The following is a 16,627-nucleotide window of genomic DNA, read 5'->3' as shown; positions in this document are numbered from 1 at the left end:
TCTGGGAAATTCAGGAGATGTGGGGGGTTATGTCTATTAAGGGGTTATTTGAGTAGACATTTCACCTAGAATCTATGGTATACCATAGAGTTTGCAGCTGCCATTTTCTTCAGGGGAACTAATCTATGATTAGTTATAATTCTGATTAGTTATAATTCTGGGAAAACTCCAGGCACCACCCGGCAGCAGTGGAGAATCCACACAGTTGCTGGCAGCAGAGCGGAGTTCTCAAATTTTAAATGGTATAAGTCTAGACCTAGAGATGGTATTTATTCCTGATTAATATATCATGAACACGTGTTTGATCTTGCTCATGCACTGTTAAGACAGGAACTTTTTCAGATATGTGACATATCCATGTTTATTTTCTTATAGAGCTACCCTTATGATCAGGCATCAATTGAATAGCTGTTCAAATTACGTGGTCATTACAGCAAACAAATAAAAAGGCTTTAATTAATACATGTAAGCTGAGCCCAAATAGAGCATTTCATTGTATCTAAGACACTCTTTCAGGGGAAAAATACAAAGCCAAAACTCAGCTGAAGCACTTTAAAGTTGCCTGTAAACACGTCTTCCAAACATAATTTAAAACAGAAGAGGTACTATATAAAACAATACAAGACTTACTTATCTGTATGCAGAGGGAGCAATATGAATGCCAAGATTTGGCTATCTTATTTAACTCCATTTTTTCCCCACCAGAACATACTCACATGTGTATCTTACAAATCAAAATATCAAGACAAGCTACTATGTAATTTAGACCTTGGAGCATAAAAATGGAAGAAATGAAGGTTGTTTAAACATAATTTCATATTTCCCATGAGAAAATCAATAATACTAATCAATAATTAAACCTATCAAATCATTTATTCTGATTACTTACAGTCATTAGTAAACACACCCATTGTCATTATTAGTACTATGAAAGTGTCAGAGAAACACACATAAGTTGTGGCTGAAGGAGAGACGGGGAAAAGGAGAAGACTGTCTAGACCATGTGTGAGCAGTCAGCCCGGCCTCCGCCATTTTTAATAGCAGTTTCATATGACCGCTCATGACATTAAAAGTATACAGGCCTCTGGAGTTTAAAATGGCTGCAGCACTGACAACCAGAGAGCCCCTGTCGTTGCCAGATCCTGCCCTGGAGAAGGCATGTAAGGAATGCCGCATTGGAATGCAGAGGTATTGTGATGCAACTGGCCTCGCTGTCCACCCAAACTCCAGAAGGCCCAGAGCAATAAAGGTCTTGCTGAGACACCCCCACTTAGCACATTCCTATCCCTCCTCCCATAATGAGACCCCTGTCCGTGATTGAGGAATTAATCAATTGGCATTCATAAGCATGTACAGTCGTTCCTGGCACATTGTATCCCCTCTCTAAAAACACTTAACCTTGCTCCGGTACTTCATCAGGAAAACTGTCCCTTTTGTGCAGCACTGGGACGAGTTTTGCATCTGCTTTCACACACCCTGACAGCCATCAATCAAAGTACTCGAATCCTTTGTTACACCCAGGAACCAACCATTGGACTCTTTGTCCTAACTGCCAGGAGGACTCTCCTCCACCTCAGGGCACATTTTGCCTTTAAAGGTTGAGTTCTGGCCTCATTCAAATCGTGCAAGCTTCCTGGCTTCTCCCTTAGGGTCACCCCCCCCCCAAAGTCTCTCTTCGTTCATGCTTGCTTACTTCTCTGGATCCACAAGCACTGTTCCACATCTCTCTCTCTGGGCTGACATGCAGGACGTTTGAAGCTTCTCTCTGGACCCCTTCTCCAGGATAGGTAGATATAATTACTCCTTCTTGCTGTATTCCCACACTTCTGGCTATTATTTCCTAGGACTGTGTGTGTGTGTGTGTGTGTTGGGGTTATTTCCCCCAGTAATTGGCATGTATGTACATAAAGTTACTGATTGATTTGAAGCACCAGACTTGCTTGGCTTATTGGGATTGGGACCTGGTATACAAAGGTGATAGATTCCAGTTACCGCCTCTCATATAGCCGTCTTCCTTGCTAGCTAATTCCCCCATAAATCATATTTATGCAAGGAGACCATTTCAGGTAACACATGTGCCAGTTCAAACTAGTGATGCCATAAGGTAATTTTAGACATAGGACAATTGTCGTAATTGCTTTCTTTATATGATAACATATTGTTCAGATGTAAAGCTCTGTTCTGGTTTTGAGATCACCCTGCTGATCTCATAAATAGGGACCCCAGACTTTTACCCCAAAGTCTGGCCCTGGTTCAGACATGCTGTGGCCTCCTCTAAGTGAATGTTTTTGGACATGGGTGCCCTGGCCAGGTCATCCTTATGTGGCAGATGTTGCACGTGAAACAGAAATATGCCCATGCCCAGCTACATGTTATCATGAAAGCTGCGGGAATCACATGTAACCAGGTATGTCAGTATTTTCAGTTCACATATAGCATCCTCTTTGGAATTGTGGGTGTGCATAAATTTGTGGATGTGTGCAGGGAAGAAATGGCCAAAGACTGTTTTCTGTGAAAAAATACATTTCTGAGGGTTTTGTCCCAACTGCACCATAGCATATTTATATAACCACCATAATGTCATCCACTGGCTTTCGTTTCAAGTCAGGTACTGTGGCATCTTTACTGGGATACCCAACGGGCAAAAGCAAAAGGAGCTTTTCATTCACTGGACGCTGCAGCAGCACTCTCAGGCGTGGGCCACAGTTCAGTGGCGTTGTGGTCACTGTCACCAGACCCACATTCTAAAACCAAAAAGAAGAGTTACAGGTAGTGTTCTCTCATCTCCTTGTTTCAGCTGATAATCAATACATTGGAATTTTTTTCTCAGCTTACATAATTGTGTCTGTGGAAATGGAATATAATGCTACATTGTGCATATTTGTTCCTGTTCCCCCCCACCTTCTTTATGTCAAGGAGGAAATGCAGCCATCCACACACCTGCTCTCATGATGAAGTCATAACTCAGAATCTATACATTCAGTGTTTGGGAAGTAATTGCACTCTTGAGCTTGTGTGGTATAACCAGTAAAGAGCTGGGTTTGAATACAAAGACCCCACATAAATTTCTATCAACTATGACACTTACAGGGTGAACTTGAGCATGTCATTGTCCCCAGTCCTAGCCTACAGCATAGGGTTGTTGTGAAGTTAAAGGAAGGATGAACTTCAAATGGGACTTGGAATATGCTTAATCCTATAACAAGTATGGGCACAATTTGGAGAAAACTGAAACAAAGAGTACAGCTAAACGTCTAAGGCTGCCATTCTAAACTAAATGCAAGTCCCAGTGAATGTAACAGATGCTACTTCAGAATAAGCATGTTTAGTCTTGGACTGGAAAGTCCCAGTGGAACTTACATATGCCAAGCTCTCTCTCTTCATTATTCCCAGTAGACTTTTGTATATTATCTCAAAGCATGGATTTTCTTTCATTTTTAAAGCCTTGGCCATGCTATCATAATAGGTGTGCCTGAGCACATACTCCACATTGCAGTGGTCCCAGGGCTCTCCCATGATCTGTGTTTTGGCACCAGCATATGTGTTCATATGAAAATACCCTCCCCCTGCCTGGCCAGTGTGGCCTGGATGAAAGTTGATAGCAAGGTTGAACTATGTGCTAGTTGTCATCTAGAGTACTGCTGCACATGCAGCTTTCCAACCTTTACCCTGGTCCAACTCATACTTAAATTGCAAGCATACCTGTAGTGCAGCAAGGAGAATGCCACAGGCAATAGAAACACTGATTTCATTGTAGTAATGGGTTTTCTTTTTTCCATCTGGATGCATTCCATACACCTGCTTGAAAATAAGGATCAGGTAGGGAGCTGTATCCAAGTATTCTTTGATCCAGTTTGTCCTAGAAAAAGGGTGATTTTAAATCCTTACTATTAAGTTATTTATTTAATATATAGCCTCACTTACACATATTTGCCTTGGCTATAAGAAAGCCCAATAAATATGTTACAATTATCCATCTGTAAGGGAATGGTAGAAATCCCTGGGGATAGGGTTGCTGCAGCCGTACAATACTTCCTCCTTTTGGACTAAACACCATTCAAGAAACAATTGCTGTGTACTGAATGTGATAAGTTTGTTTTCTGCTATGAAAATTTCGTGTCAATCATGACTTCATTATTTAGAAAGATACTTCTTAAAAAGTTGAAAATGTTGTACACATCACTTTTTTCTTTTATATGGACTGTACTAAGGTCATACAAATATTATAGCATACATTATAATGTAACTGATGAGTTTTTAGATCCTCAAATGGCCAGATTAATATTTATTTTTATGCATTTAAAATATTCATTTTCATGGGATTTCTTATTCAGAATGTGTAGATTCATTTCCTTGGAGAAATTACTGACTCAAAAAGATATATAATGTCCTTTCTATTCCAAATCAGACTTCACACAAGTTTTGAAGTCCAGTAACATTCCTTAAAACATATATGTTTGAGCAGAGAGAATTATTGATACCTTAGTCTTTTCAAGTCATTAACCCATCTGTCTCCCATTCTTTTCTGATAGTTTATTTCTTCCTCCTCTTCAATGATCTCCCGGATCTTATGTTTTACTTCTGGATCTTGTATTACAACAAAGGTCCATGGCTCGGTGTGTGCTCCACTGGGAGCTGTTCCTTTAGTCAAATAAAAAGAAGCATTAATATTAAAGGAAGTAAATTCACAAAAAGATAAAGAAAATAGATCTCTAACATTAAGCATTTTTTATTTAAAGAATCCTAGAGCTAATTAGTAACAGCAGTCATTGTCATATTGAATAAAAATGTATCATGATAGTACATGAATGCACCATTGCTCAATGTGTACCACTTTAGTAGATATGGATGCATGTGGACATTTGCAAAGTCATCCTTTTAAAAAAATTTTTTTTATTTTTCAATATCTAACATACAAAACTACAATAACAGTAACTACAAAAGACTACAATAGCACAAGGGAAGGAAAAGAAGGGAGAAAAAAGAGAAGGGGAAGGGGGGGTGGGAAAAAAGGGAAGGTAGCCTACAAACACTAAACGCTACACTTCAATGCTTTCCCTTCATACTACCATAATAAAAAAATAGCTTAATAAAGTAGTAGAGGAGTGATTGATCATACAAATTACAAAGTACAGTTCCAGTTAAATCTTTTCCCCTCCTCTGGGCCTCGGACGCAATTCCCTCTGAGCATCTACCGCCACAGCGCTCGTTGCCTCCCCCCTCCCTTCAGGCTTCGGATCTTCTTCTTTTTGCTTGGTATCTGGTCCAAATTCTGGATTTATATCCACAAAATCCCTTAGCTGATCTTCCGAATTAATCTTGTAAGCTTGATCTTTATGACTAAACCCGATTCCTTCCGGGAGTAGCCATTTATACTTTATGTCACATTCCCTCAAAAGAGCTGCCAACTTCTTGTACTTAAATCTTCTCTTCTCTTTGCAAAGTCATCCTGAATGACTGTGTTTGCAGACAACATAGGTGATATGATGCCATTTTGTGGCTATGCACATATTATATGTCTACATCAGTTACATAGTTACACAGAATAAAACCAAGATGCATGTCTTGGCTTTTGTAACAAAAGCCAAAACATGCATCTTGGTTCTATTTTCAAATCATGCAAGAAATCCAAGTCAAGGTGTCAAAGGCCTCTTTCTTATGTTATGCCTATGGCATGGGAACCACTGCAGCATGGTTCCTTCCAGCATGACCCGGGTCCAAATGGGAAATGCCAGTGTTGTGGTCCCTCCTTGCACTTGTATTGCCCAGTTTTTAGGCTGTGGCTCCTAGCCAAGACATTGCCCTGGCAACTTACGAAAGCTCTGCTCTGTAGCAGCTGCTGTAATGCCAGTGTAAGTTAAGAACATGCATTACTCATGTTTGTGACGACTTTAGAGAGAGGGTCTGTTGGAGGGTATTGAAACCAGTTGAAAATTATGTCACAAAGTTTTGGATCCTCCTGTTCTTTGGGATCATTGCTGATTCTCCTTTTGCAAGCATCTTACAATAACAAGTGGAGGCTGAACACATTTACAGCTAAAGCTAAAAAGACGCTAGAATGGCTGCCCAGCATTTCATATTTGCCAGTACCTGCTGCTTTAATCACATTATCAATGACTTCCCTTGGAACAGGCTCATCGCTTATAAACCTGACAGACCGTCTCTTATTGAGAAGGGTGTACAAATCCTTTGATCTTTTAACCATGTCTTCTTCAGAGTAACGCTCGGTCATGAAAGGGATGTGAGCAATGTCGTCATCTAAGCCTTGCCATTCGCCACCATCATCTATAGGAAAAACCAGAGAGGGAAGGGCACACACTTGAGTTAAGAGGCTTCCTTAGCTGCAGGGTAAGTTTGGCTCGTGTCAGTATAAAATTATGTAATCAAAATTTACCCCACTGAAAATGAAAATCCAGATATTTTGAATAATGTCAATTATCAGAGCCGGGTACGTATTAACAAAGCTCCCAAGAATAGCTTTCCTTTTTCAAGAGTTACAGAACTTTGCCTAAAGTCATGACCGCCTTCTTTCCAGTTATTAGAGAAGTCTCACACCAACTGTAGCAGTGAGTTTAAGCATTTTTTGGATGCAGTCTTTAAATGCATAGCCCTTCTCCAATCATAGACCCTTTTAATAATCCTACGGTGGCTGTATTTAGCAGGTCTTGGGTATGTTCCTCATTCTCCACATCAGGCTATGGCTTCCACAATTTGTATGTCTATTCAGCTCAGGACCTTTTTTTGACTTCCCTTCAGCCAGCCAGTTTGGTGTAGTGGTTAAGAGCACGGGACTCTAATCTGAAGAGCCGGGTTTGATTCCCCACTCCTCCACTTGAAGCCAGCTGGGTGACCTTGGGCTAGTCACAGTTCTCTGGAGCTCTCTCAGCCCCACCCACCTCACAGGGTGTTTGTTGTGGGGATAATAATGGCATACTTTGTAAACCACTCTGAGTGGGCATTTAGTTGTCCTGAAGGGCAGTATATAAATCGAATGTTGTTGTTGTTGCTGTTGTTATTTCCTATATCCTTCTTGCACTGTGCCTATGATTGTCCTGTTCTGACATTTTTAGTGGAGCCTCCACCTGTACTGTGCATATAACTCAAGTGCAGCTCAAATCACAGTACCAAGAAGCAGATGTTAATGTGAGGCTTTAAAAGAGACAGTTGTAAAACTTTTACTTTAAAAATGCTAGCAAGTGAAACAATTATAGGCTAGGCTCTAATCAACCTTTCTTGGGCAGGGTACTTGGAATGGTGGTATTTCTTGAGGACATGGATTGTCTGGATCCTTTTTAGTCTGGTTTCCAGCTTGGGTAAGGGACTAGGGTTGCCATCCTCAAGGCGGGGCTTGCAGTTCTCCTAGAATTATGACCGACCGCAGAGATCAGTTCCCTTGGAGAAAATGGGAGCTTCAAAGGGTAGACCCTATGATATCCCATCCCTATTGAGTTCCCTCCTCTACCCAAGCTTTACTCTCTTCAGACTTCATCCCCTATCTCCAGATCTCCAGGAGTTTCTCCACCTCGAGTTGGCAACACTAATATGGAACAGAATCAACTTTAGTCACCCTGATGCTAACAAGGAAGATGTCTTTCTGCTGGTTCTCCTGGACTTTTCAGCATCAACTATAATAATATCCTGAGCTGCTGAAGAATGTGTTTGGGAGGCACTGTTTTGAAGAGGCTCTGAGCTTTCCTGCTGTGTGGGTCTCAGAAAACAGTGCTGGGAATCCATCACTCCACTTATCAGCCATTAGCTTATCAAGTGCTACAGATGGAGGGTTCCAAATTGTTGCCGTGCTGTTCAACAGCGGAATCATCTGAAGATGTGGAGCACAATGCCAACTATATGCAGATGATTGCTAGTAGTAGTAACTCTTTTTCTCCTTTCCATCTAATTTAAAGCAGGCAATTGTAGCCCTGAAATGGTGTCTGGAACCAGTGAAGGTCTGAATGTGGGTGAAAAACTGAAACTTAATCCAGATGAGTGGGATAAAGTTGACTTGGGAATCAGTGTAAACCTGGCATGAATGGGATTAAACTCCCCCTGAAAGATCAAGGATTCCGTTTGGTGCTGCTCCTGGTTATTGGAGATGCAAGTTACAGGGGTGGCTAGAAAACTTTGTATTAGCTTTGAGCTGGTTTGCCAGCTACAACCATTACTTTATAAAGTGGACCAGGCTACATACGTGCATTTTTTTAATAATATCCCAATTATATTACTGTAAACTATCTTTGAAAGCCATCTAGAAACTTCAATTGGTTCAGAAAGTGGCTGCCAGAATTTTAACTCTAACCAGTTGAGATGGGCTTAATAGATCACAGCTATATTAAACGAACTGACTTCTGGTTTATTTATAGGCCCCATTAAAATGCAGGTTTGGAGTTTTCAAGGCCCAAAGTTCTTGAAGAAACACTTCCAACTCTTTGAAGCTGCCTGGGATCCAAGCATGGTTGGTTCCCTTCTTTGGGAAGCAGGTTTGCAGACATTTGGGAAAGGGCATTTTCAGCTGTTGCCTCAAGTATGTGAAACTTTCTGTTTTCTGAAGCCCCTTTGGCTGCTTTCCCTCTAGACATTCTCAGGTTGTTTAAAAAACTGCTTATTATGGAGGGCCTTTGGCACTGAATAAGCTTTGTGGTTTTCTTTCACTGAGATTCTAAAGCACAATATTGTTTGCTACCTCTGTTTACACTATTTCATTGAACTGCTTTTTTATTTGCAGCATTTAAAAAAAAACCTTTTTATTCACAGTTACTTTTATCTACTGTTCTAATGATGTTGCATTTATTTATCCCATAGCTTTTAGAACAGAAAGGTGGTTAAGAAACAAATTTGGTGTAGAGGTTAAGGGCAGCAGAACTCTCATCTGGAGAACCAGGTTTGATTCCCCACTCCTCTGCTTGGGTCAGTCCCAGCTCTTCCAGAGCTCTCTTAGCCCCACCCAACTCACAGGGTGGTTGTTGTGGGGGTAATATCAACACACTTTGTAAACTGCTCTGAGTGTGGCATTAAGTTGCCCTGAAGGGAGGGTATATAAATCAAATATTATTATTATTATTAAATACATGTGAGAAACAGTACTTGTGAGTTGTGAGGGTTATCTAGAATTTCAGATTATCTAGAATTTCAGATATATATTTGCAGTGCAATTCTAAACCGAGTTACACCCTTTCTAAGCCCACTGATGTAACTCTGCTTAGGGCTGCACAGTTAATGAATTATAGTTTATTTCAATCTAGTTATGATAGAAGTGTTGGAATTCTGACCTTTTATTCTTGTAAAATCAATGAAAGAGACCTTGCTTTGTAAACACACTCTCAGATACCAGTGCAAAATCAGTCAGCTATACTAGCTAGAGAGAGCCTCCTTGATGTTGAAGCTGTTATAGATATTTTTTAAAAATAACAAAAGGATTTCAACATATGGTGCAAAATTAATACTGGAAAATTTGTTAAGTAGCTGAAATACTTATACTTTATCTGGCACGATGACAGTGTAAAAATCTCAGATTGACAGATTCTGATTTACAGAGTTATTAAAGGTGAGGGAGATTTTAATTTACATTTACTGTCCAGTGTCTAACAGAGCTTTAAATATTCTTATCAGATCTCTTTTGAAAAAATGGAAAATAAATATTGTTAAAGCTTATTGGATAATCAGTGTGTTTAAACTGACAAATCAGTGTTGCATTACAGCCATCACTTCCATAACTGGGTGGGCTTTGTGTGGGTGATGAAACAAGCAAAACCTCAGAAAAGGAAGGAAGAGTCTCCTGGACATGCAGAGAAATATGATGTTGTAAATTAACCAAAGAAAAAATGATAAAGAATATCCTGACGAGTGCTGAATATGCTGCAGAAGAAACAGAATTCAGAGCCAAGGAATCAGAGGGGGCCCAGGACAGGCACGTGGTTCTACTCAACAGCAGAGGAATTGAAAGGGGACAGCAGGATCCCACTGACTATGAACTGTAGCAGAAGGATCATAGGCAAGTGGGTGGGGTATGTTTTTGGAAGGAATTATCCTCCCTCTTGAAGTATACCTGAACAAGAATAGTGTTTCCATCTCTGGCTTGGGAAAATCCTGGAGATTTGGGGAAGGTGCCTGGAGATGGCAGAGTTTGTGGAGGGAAAGGAGCTGAGCAAGGATGTGGCATCAAATCCTATGATGTCATGTCTAAATCAAAGATCTTCTCTTCTAACTCCTCCATTTCTCGTGAGGTCAGTTGTTCCCACCAAAATTTAAAATTTAAATTTCTGACCTCACATCACTTCATCCCACCTTTTTCTCCCACCTTACACCAGTAGGCTGCTGCATGCACATGTTCTGTATGTCATACTGATCCTTCGGTCCAAAATATTTATGCTGGTATAACTGGCTGCTATCCTGTTATGTGTCACTCAGTCTGGAGGCCAGAGATCAGCAGTAATTCCAGGAGAATTCCAGGCCTCTCCTGGAGGTTGGTAACAGGGTACAAGAATAGGGGCAGTTTTACCTGATTGACCTTCTTCCTCTAGCTCCCCCTACCATGTGACACATGAAGCTGTTGGGGGGAAGGTTGTGCTGTCTCCCTCTACTCCCAATTTAAGACTCTAACAACAGGGTGAGGGGCTCGTTCCAGTATGGAGGAAGTTGAAGAGTTAAATTCCTCCATCCTCCCCATATGGCTCTGACCCAAGCTAGGACTGTGCATGTACTCACTCTACCTTTCACAGATGGATGGAGATCCAGGATCTTCGTCATGTTTATGAGTGCTCTCAGGATGCCCCATGTTTCATTCCAGAGCTAAGGAAATAACATTTTCTGTAGCCATTCCGTGTTGAAGCTGTGATACTCATAATGTGATGATTAAACCTTCTTCTTCTCCTTGAAGGTCTGTCATTGTTGCTCAGGGTCCACCTCCCCATTAGAGTCTGCGGAGTGCTAGGAAAAGCCAGTCTCTTGTACTGGACAGTATAGTTGCAGATACTCTGTGATGGAATTTTCTAAATGTGCTGATGAGATTTAGGAAGATGTGTAAAGCTATCCTTTCCCAGCAGACCTCTAGGTGAGCTTTTAGTCCTGTTTGTCACTCTGTTGATGCAAATGTACCCCATCCCCCTTGTACAGAGAAGATCCTTGCCTGGAGTGTATGTTTTTTTATTATGGGCATTGTGTGAAGCTTTTATATAGCCTGTTGGTCTGGTTTTAGTAAAGATGTGGCATTTGAAGATTGTATTTTATATGTCTTGAAGATTCACCACCTTGTATCTAGTAGAGGCGGGCTACACACTTTAAATAAAGAAAAAGAAAACATTCTAAGTGTGGGATAGAAACAAGAGAACAAAACTGATTTGCAGCGGTGGCATTCCGTGACACTGATATGGTCTGTTCTCAGCACTTTCCACTATTGATTTGCTGAGGGCTCTAAGGAATGCCTGCTTCAGTTGCAGATAAAATAACAAAAATGGCTTTGTAGCAGTCTAAACTTTTCCCTTTCTGCAATCTAACCCCATTACACGCCTCTAGTGAATGCACCCAAGTAGTTCAGTGAACAAAAAGCAATGGACTGCTAGGTCAGAGGTATGTTATTTTCTAGGTGTACATGCATACCTGCCTCCTTCCCTTGCCCTCAATTTGGTGAGCCCAGGGACAGCCAAGCAGGTCTGGCTGCTCATAAAGAAATGCAATGCAACTCTTGTGCTGCCTTTATCAGTACCCTTGTGTTAAGAAAGTGACTTAGAATTATGCCCCCTCCCCCGCACACACACTTGCTGCCTGCCACCCCTCTCATATCTTGAGCTTAGGAACTATTGCAGTGATACTGGGAAAGTAGTATCATGGTGTAAAGCACAATATTTTTGCCCCTTGTGACAGCATGGCTGAATGCCATTACAATGCAGCTGCTAGCACCACTGACTTCTGTTTATTGAGGTGCCCACATTTGGAAATCCTGACTAATTTTTGTTAATTGAATAAGTCTGCATTCAGTATCAGAATGCTGTGCAAGAGGAGGAGGAGCAGATACAGAGTGTACATTTCCTCCATCTGTAATTCAGAAACAGGCTTTTGCATTCGGAATTCATGCACACCTTTCCACTCTAGAATTTACATTTGATTTGGGGAAATGGCATGAAAGGAAAGAGTTAACCCTTCTCCCTTCCCATGAACTGCCTCGATCTGTTTGGGGCTCTCTTTGGTTATTTTTGGGACTAGAACACACAATGAGAGTTCCAGTCATGGGATTCATTTACTTTCTTCATATATACTCCACCTTTCTCCCTAATGGGGATCTAAAGTGACTTACATCCCCTCCTGCGTTTATCTTCAAAACAATCCTGTGAAGTAACTTAGGCTGGAAAAGAGTGACTGGCCCAAGGTCACCTAGTGAGCTTCCATGGCAGACTGGGGATTTGAACCCAAGTCTCCCAGATTCTAGTCTGTTTCTAACCACTACACTACAATAATGCAATTTTGTGAAAAAAGCCCTGTAGCAAAGAAGTCCAATAACCTGTCCAAGCTGCTGCTGTGAGTACCAAAAATAATAAGTGGTGGCTACCATAAGCAAGTTAGCGTGGTGCCCCAATCCTTTGCTGCAGGATATCATTTTACTGAAGGCCTTGCTCTGGGTTATTTTGAAGCCTTGAAACCGAGCTCACAGGAAGAGCAGGTTTCTCACAGTATATATTAGCTTAGCAATTTTAGTTCCCTTGGGGATAAAAGGTGCTTGGGTTGGCAGAGATCCTGGACTTTAATTGAGAGTGCACCACGAGGAGGAATTAGTGTTCTGTAGATAAAAAGGCAAGGGGGAGAGTACATTTTTAAATAGTTTTTGCATTACATAGGACAGTCTTTTTATTTTCTTTTTATCTGAGGTAATTCTTCTAAATTGAGAGTGGATATTTTACAACAGTTTTATTTGGATTGTTTCAATCAATGGAATGAAAAGCAAAACAAAAAAAGCAAAAGTAGAGTAAAGAAGCCTATAACATGATACACTGGAAAATGAGGACTCTTGTTTAGCACTGGACATTTTCCCTGTGTTGAAACTCTGTGTTGAAAAGGATAAGTAGTACTACTGAACATTTGATACCAACAATGTAACAGGCAGTGCTCGGCACATAGAACAGACACGATTTCCATCCTGATCGCTTATGCAACCATGCTGATATTTTCAGTGTAAAATTTATCCAAGTATTTGCGCTTTTTAACAATTTTAAAGAAAATAAAAATTAAATTAAAAAAAACCAGAAAGGAGAGCCATTCAGGGCCCTCCACACTAGAAGTTATTTCTTCTAGATAAATAACCCATTGGCACACTTCTTTAGTATGGAATAAACAGTGACCTAGAGAGTGTAAACATCTTTCACCAACGATACTTTACCATGCCCTGCAGCCTATATATTGTGACGGCTGCATTTTCTTTCACATGCATCACCTCCTATAACCTCTGGAAGACAATACGTGAGACCCTTCTCCCAAACACCCCTCCCCCTGAGCTGCTATCGTTGCTCCCATCATATTCTCCTCTTGAAGCCCATCTTCTGCACCCTGTGGCTGGGAGAAGGGGAGGCACTGTTAAAGCAATTGCATGCGACCTCCTCATTTTATCAGCTAGCCCAAGAGATGTATTGCATTGTTCAGGAGCCACAGAGGCTTCCAAACCATGAATTACCAGCCTTGCCATTGTTCTGTAGATGTTGGCTTACAAAAATTAAGCAGTGTCCTACCTTCTTCTTCTCCTTGAAGGTCAGTGCTGTCCTTTAAATCTTCATCCACCCATGGGCGAGACTCAGCCTTCTGATTGGGTGTACTTTCCTTTTTCTCAGTTCCTTTCCTGCTGCTTTTCAGTATGATTCCAATTAAGACACAGATGATTGCTATAAAGACTGGTGTTAGGGCAGAGAATGCCATGGCCATAGGAGTCAAAGTGCAGTAATGCACACAGCCATGCAATGCAAGCGCTTCCCTTTAACAATGATAGATTTGGCTACATGAAGCGTAATAAGCATGGACAGGGTGGGACGAAGCCTGGAGAGAGAGAAAGGTCAATGTTCACTTCTCTTTGCTTCCTGCACCCAGCGTCTTTTCAGGGCTGTTTACACAGATCATTTGCTCTTCAACCTCCAGGAGTTTCTGAGTGCTTTCCAAATGTTAAAATTGTTCATATTATTCCTGAGCTGCATGAATGCCTTTGAAAATCCGACAGTATTCAGAGCTTTTTGATAAATCTAGCTAAATATTGATGTTAATGTTTGTGGTTGTTCATGAGAGCCTTCAGCCAATGAAAGAAGCTGGAAGATTCCAGGAGGGTCAAAAAAAGTAGTTTATGAACAAGCCCATTGAACACATGTATAATTTCATCACAATCTGTTAGGCATACATGTACATTTAGGCTAGTGTTGCCAACTCCAGGTTGGACAATTCCTGGAGATGGAGCCTGGAAAGGGAGAGATTAGGGAGGGGAGGGAACTCAGCAGGAATGTGATGCCACAGAGTCCACCCTCTGAAGCTGACATTTTCTTCCGAGGATCTGAGCTATGCAATCTGGAGATCAATGGTAATTCCAAGAGAACTCCAAGGCCCACTTGGAGGTTGGCAAGCCTAGTTTAGGCCATAACTATAGGTAGGATTGGCCTAAGTCAGGGCAACTGCTCTGCTCAAAGAAGCCGCTGCTTTCCCTCTGCCTGTGTTGGACGGCTGCCTACTGACTACTCATGAGTCAGCTGATGCCTCATGAACAGAGCCCCTCAATGTGTATTGGGAAGTTGAGCAAAACCATGCAAGGTTATGCATGTGAAAAATTCAAAAGTAGATCAAGTATGGAAGTTAATGTGAATTAGCTTTTACCAATGGTAAAATTGAGAATATGTATGTCCCCCGCAGAATATGCAGTTTAATGAACCTCACTGGGTTTGTAATAACAACTTTTAATTATACCCCCCCACACACACACACACCTTTTTAAAGATCAGATTCCGTTAGAAGCACGTGTTGCTTTCTGTTCCTTCTTCGCTCTCACACTCATACCCGGGAGATGATATGGACCGTTTCCACACGGCTTACCTTGTTCCGGAAAACAGCAAAATCTCACACGAAATCACGCGAGAAAACGCTGTTGTCGTGCAAAATCGCACGAGAAGGCGCTGTTATTGTGCAAGAAGACGCGATAACAGCGTCATCTCAAAAACAATTATGAAAAACTATGGACTCAGATAGAGAGAGACTTGATTAAATGGAATAGATTGAATTTGTCATGGTTGGGCAGGATTGCAGCAGTTAAGATGAATGTGTTACCAAGAGTAATGTTTTTGCTACAGACAATACCAATCATCAGAGACTCCAAACAATTTGAAAAATGGCAGAGGAAAATATCAGATTTTGTTTGGGCAGGCAAGAAGCCTCGAGTGAAAGTGAAAGTTTTACAAGATGCAAAGGAAAGAGGCGGAATGCAACTGCCCAATCTGAGACTTTATCATGATGCAATCTGCCTAGTTTGGTTGAAAGAATGGATGACATTAAAGAACAAGAAACTATTAGCCCTAGAGGGATATAAAAAAATATTTGGATGGCACGCATATTTATGGCATGACAAAGTAAAGGTCAACTCGATGTTCCTGCATCACTTTGTTCGGAGAAGTCTATACATAATCTGGAAGAAGTACAGAATTTATCTACAAGAAGGAACCCCTTTGTGGGTGGTTCCATATGAGGTGATAGACCCGAGAGCTGTTGATAATGAACAACAATGTTTAACGTATAAAGAAATAACTAAAACTGAAGCATCCAAACTTAGAATAAAGACACAAGAGGAACTATCACCTAACTACGATTGGTTCCAGTATAGACAGATCAGAGACTTATATAATTCGGACTCTGTAAAGGGAGGTATACGAATAGAGAATTCGGAACTAGAGCAGACCCTTCTTAAAGAAGATAAGAAAAGAATATCCAAGGTATACCAAGTACTGTTGAAGTGGTATACCGAGGATGAGATAGTTAAAACACAAATGGTGAAATGGGCTATAAACTTTAATAAAGAAATAACAATGGAGGCATGGGAATACTTGTGGAAAACTACAATGAAGACAACGACATGTATTAATATCAAAGAGAACATTTATAAAATGATCTATCGTTGGTACATGACACCAAAGAAGATTGCGCTAGGGAATTCGAATACTTCTAATAAATGCTGGAAATGTAAGAAGCATGAGGGCTCCCTCTATCATATGTGGTGGTCGTGTGAGGTAGCCAGGCAGTACTGGGGGGAAATAATAAGAGAAATGAGTGAAATTTTACAATTTCAAATTAATAAGAACCCAGAACTCCTGCTACTGAACTTGGGAATGGAGGGAATTCCAGCCCAACACAGGACGTTGATATTTTATATGACAGCAGCAGCTAGACTTTTGTATGCGCAAAAATGGAAAGTACAAGAAGTGCCAACTATTGAAGATTGGACTTACAAATTGCTGTATATGGCTGAAATGGACAAGATGACAAGAAAATTGAGAGATCTGGACTCAGGGCAGTTCAACACAGACTGGGAGAAGCTGAAACAATACCTGGAGAAGAAATGGGAGGTGGGAGGAAAACTGTGGCAGTTTGAGAACTACTGAAGTATTGAAGTAGAGGGGGGAGACTT

The 16,627-nt window shown here is 41.0% G+C and overlaps 1 protein-coding gene across 1 annotated transcript; it reads right to left on the bottom strand.

Annotated features, from left to right (window-relative positions):
• Positions 1-343: 343 nt before the first annotated feature.
• Positions 344-14,021, bottom strand: IYD (iodotyrosine deiodinase). The gene is made up of 5 exons (XM_054995706.1): positions 13,710-14,021; positions 6,091-6,285; positions 4,482-4,641; positions 3,703-3,859; positions 344-2,744 (listed from the first exon to the last, which is right to left on the bottom strand). The coding sequence occupies exons 1-5, from the start codon at positions 13,897-13,899 to the stop codon at positions 2,562-2,564; spliced, it is 885 nt and encodes a 294-aa protein (XP_054851681.1). The 5' UTR covers positions 13,900-14,021; the 3' UTR covers positions 344-2,561.
• Positions 14,022-16,627: the final 2,606 nt, after the last annotated feature.

This window comes from Eublepharis macularius, chromosome 1 (assembly GCF_028583425.1).
Source record: "Eublepharis macularius isolate TG4126 chromosome 1, MPM_Emac_v1.0, whole genome shotgun sequence".
In the NCBI taxonomy this organism is placed as follows: Eukaryota; Metazoa; Chordata; class Lepidosauria; order Squamata; family Eublepharidae; genus Eublepharis; species Eublepharis macularius.
The sequence above is the reverse complement of the archived record's forward strand: the minus strand, read 5'-3'. Positions and strand labels throughout refer to the sequence as shown.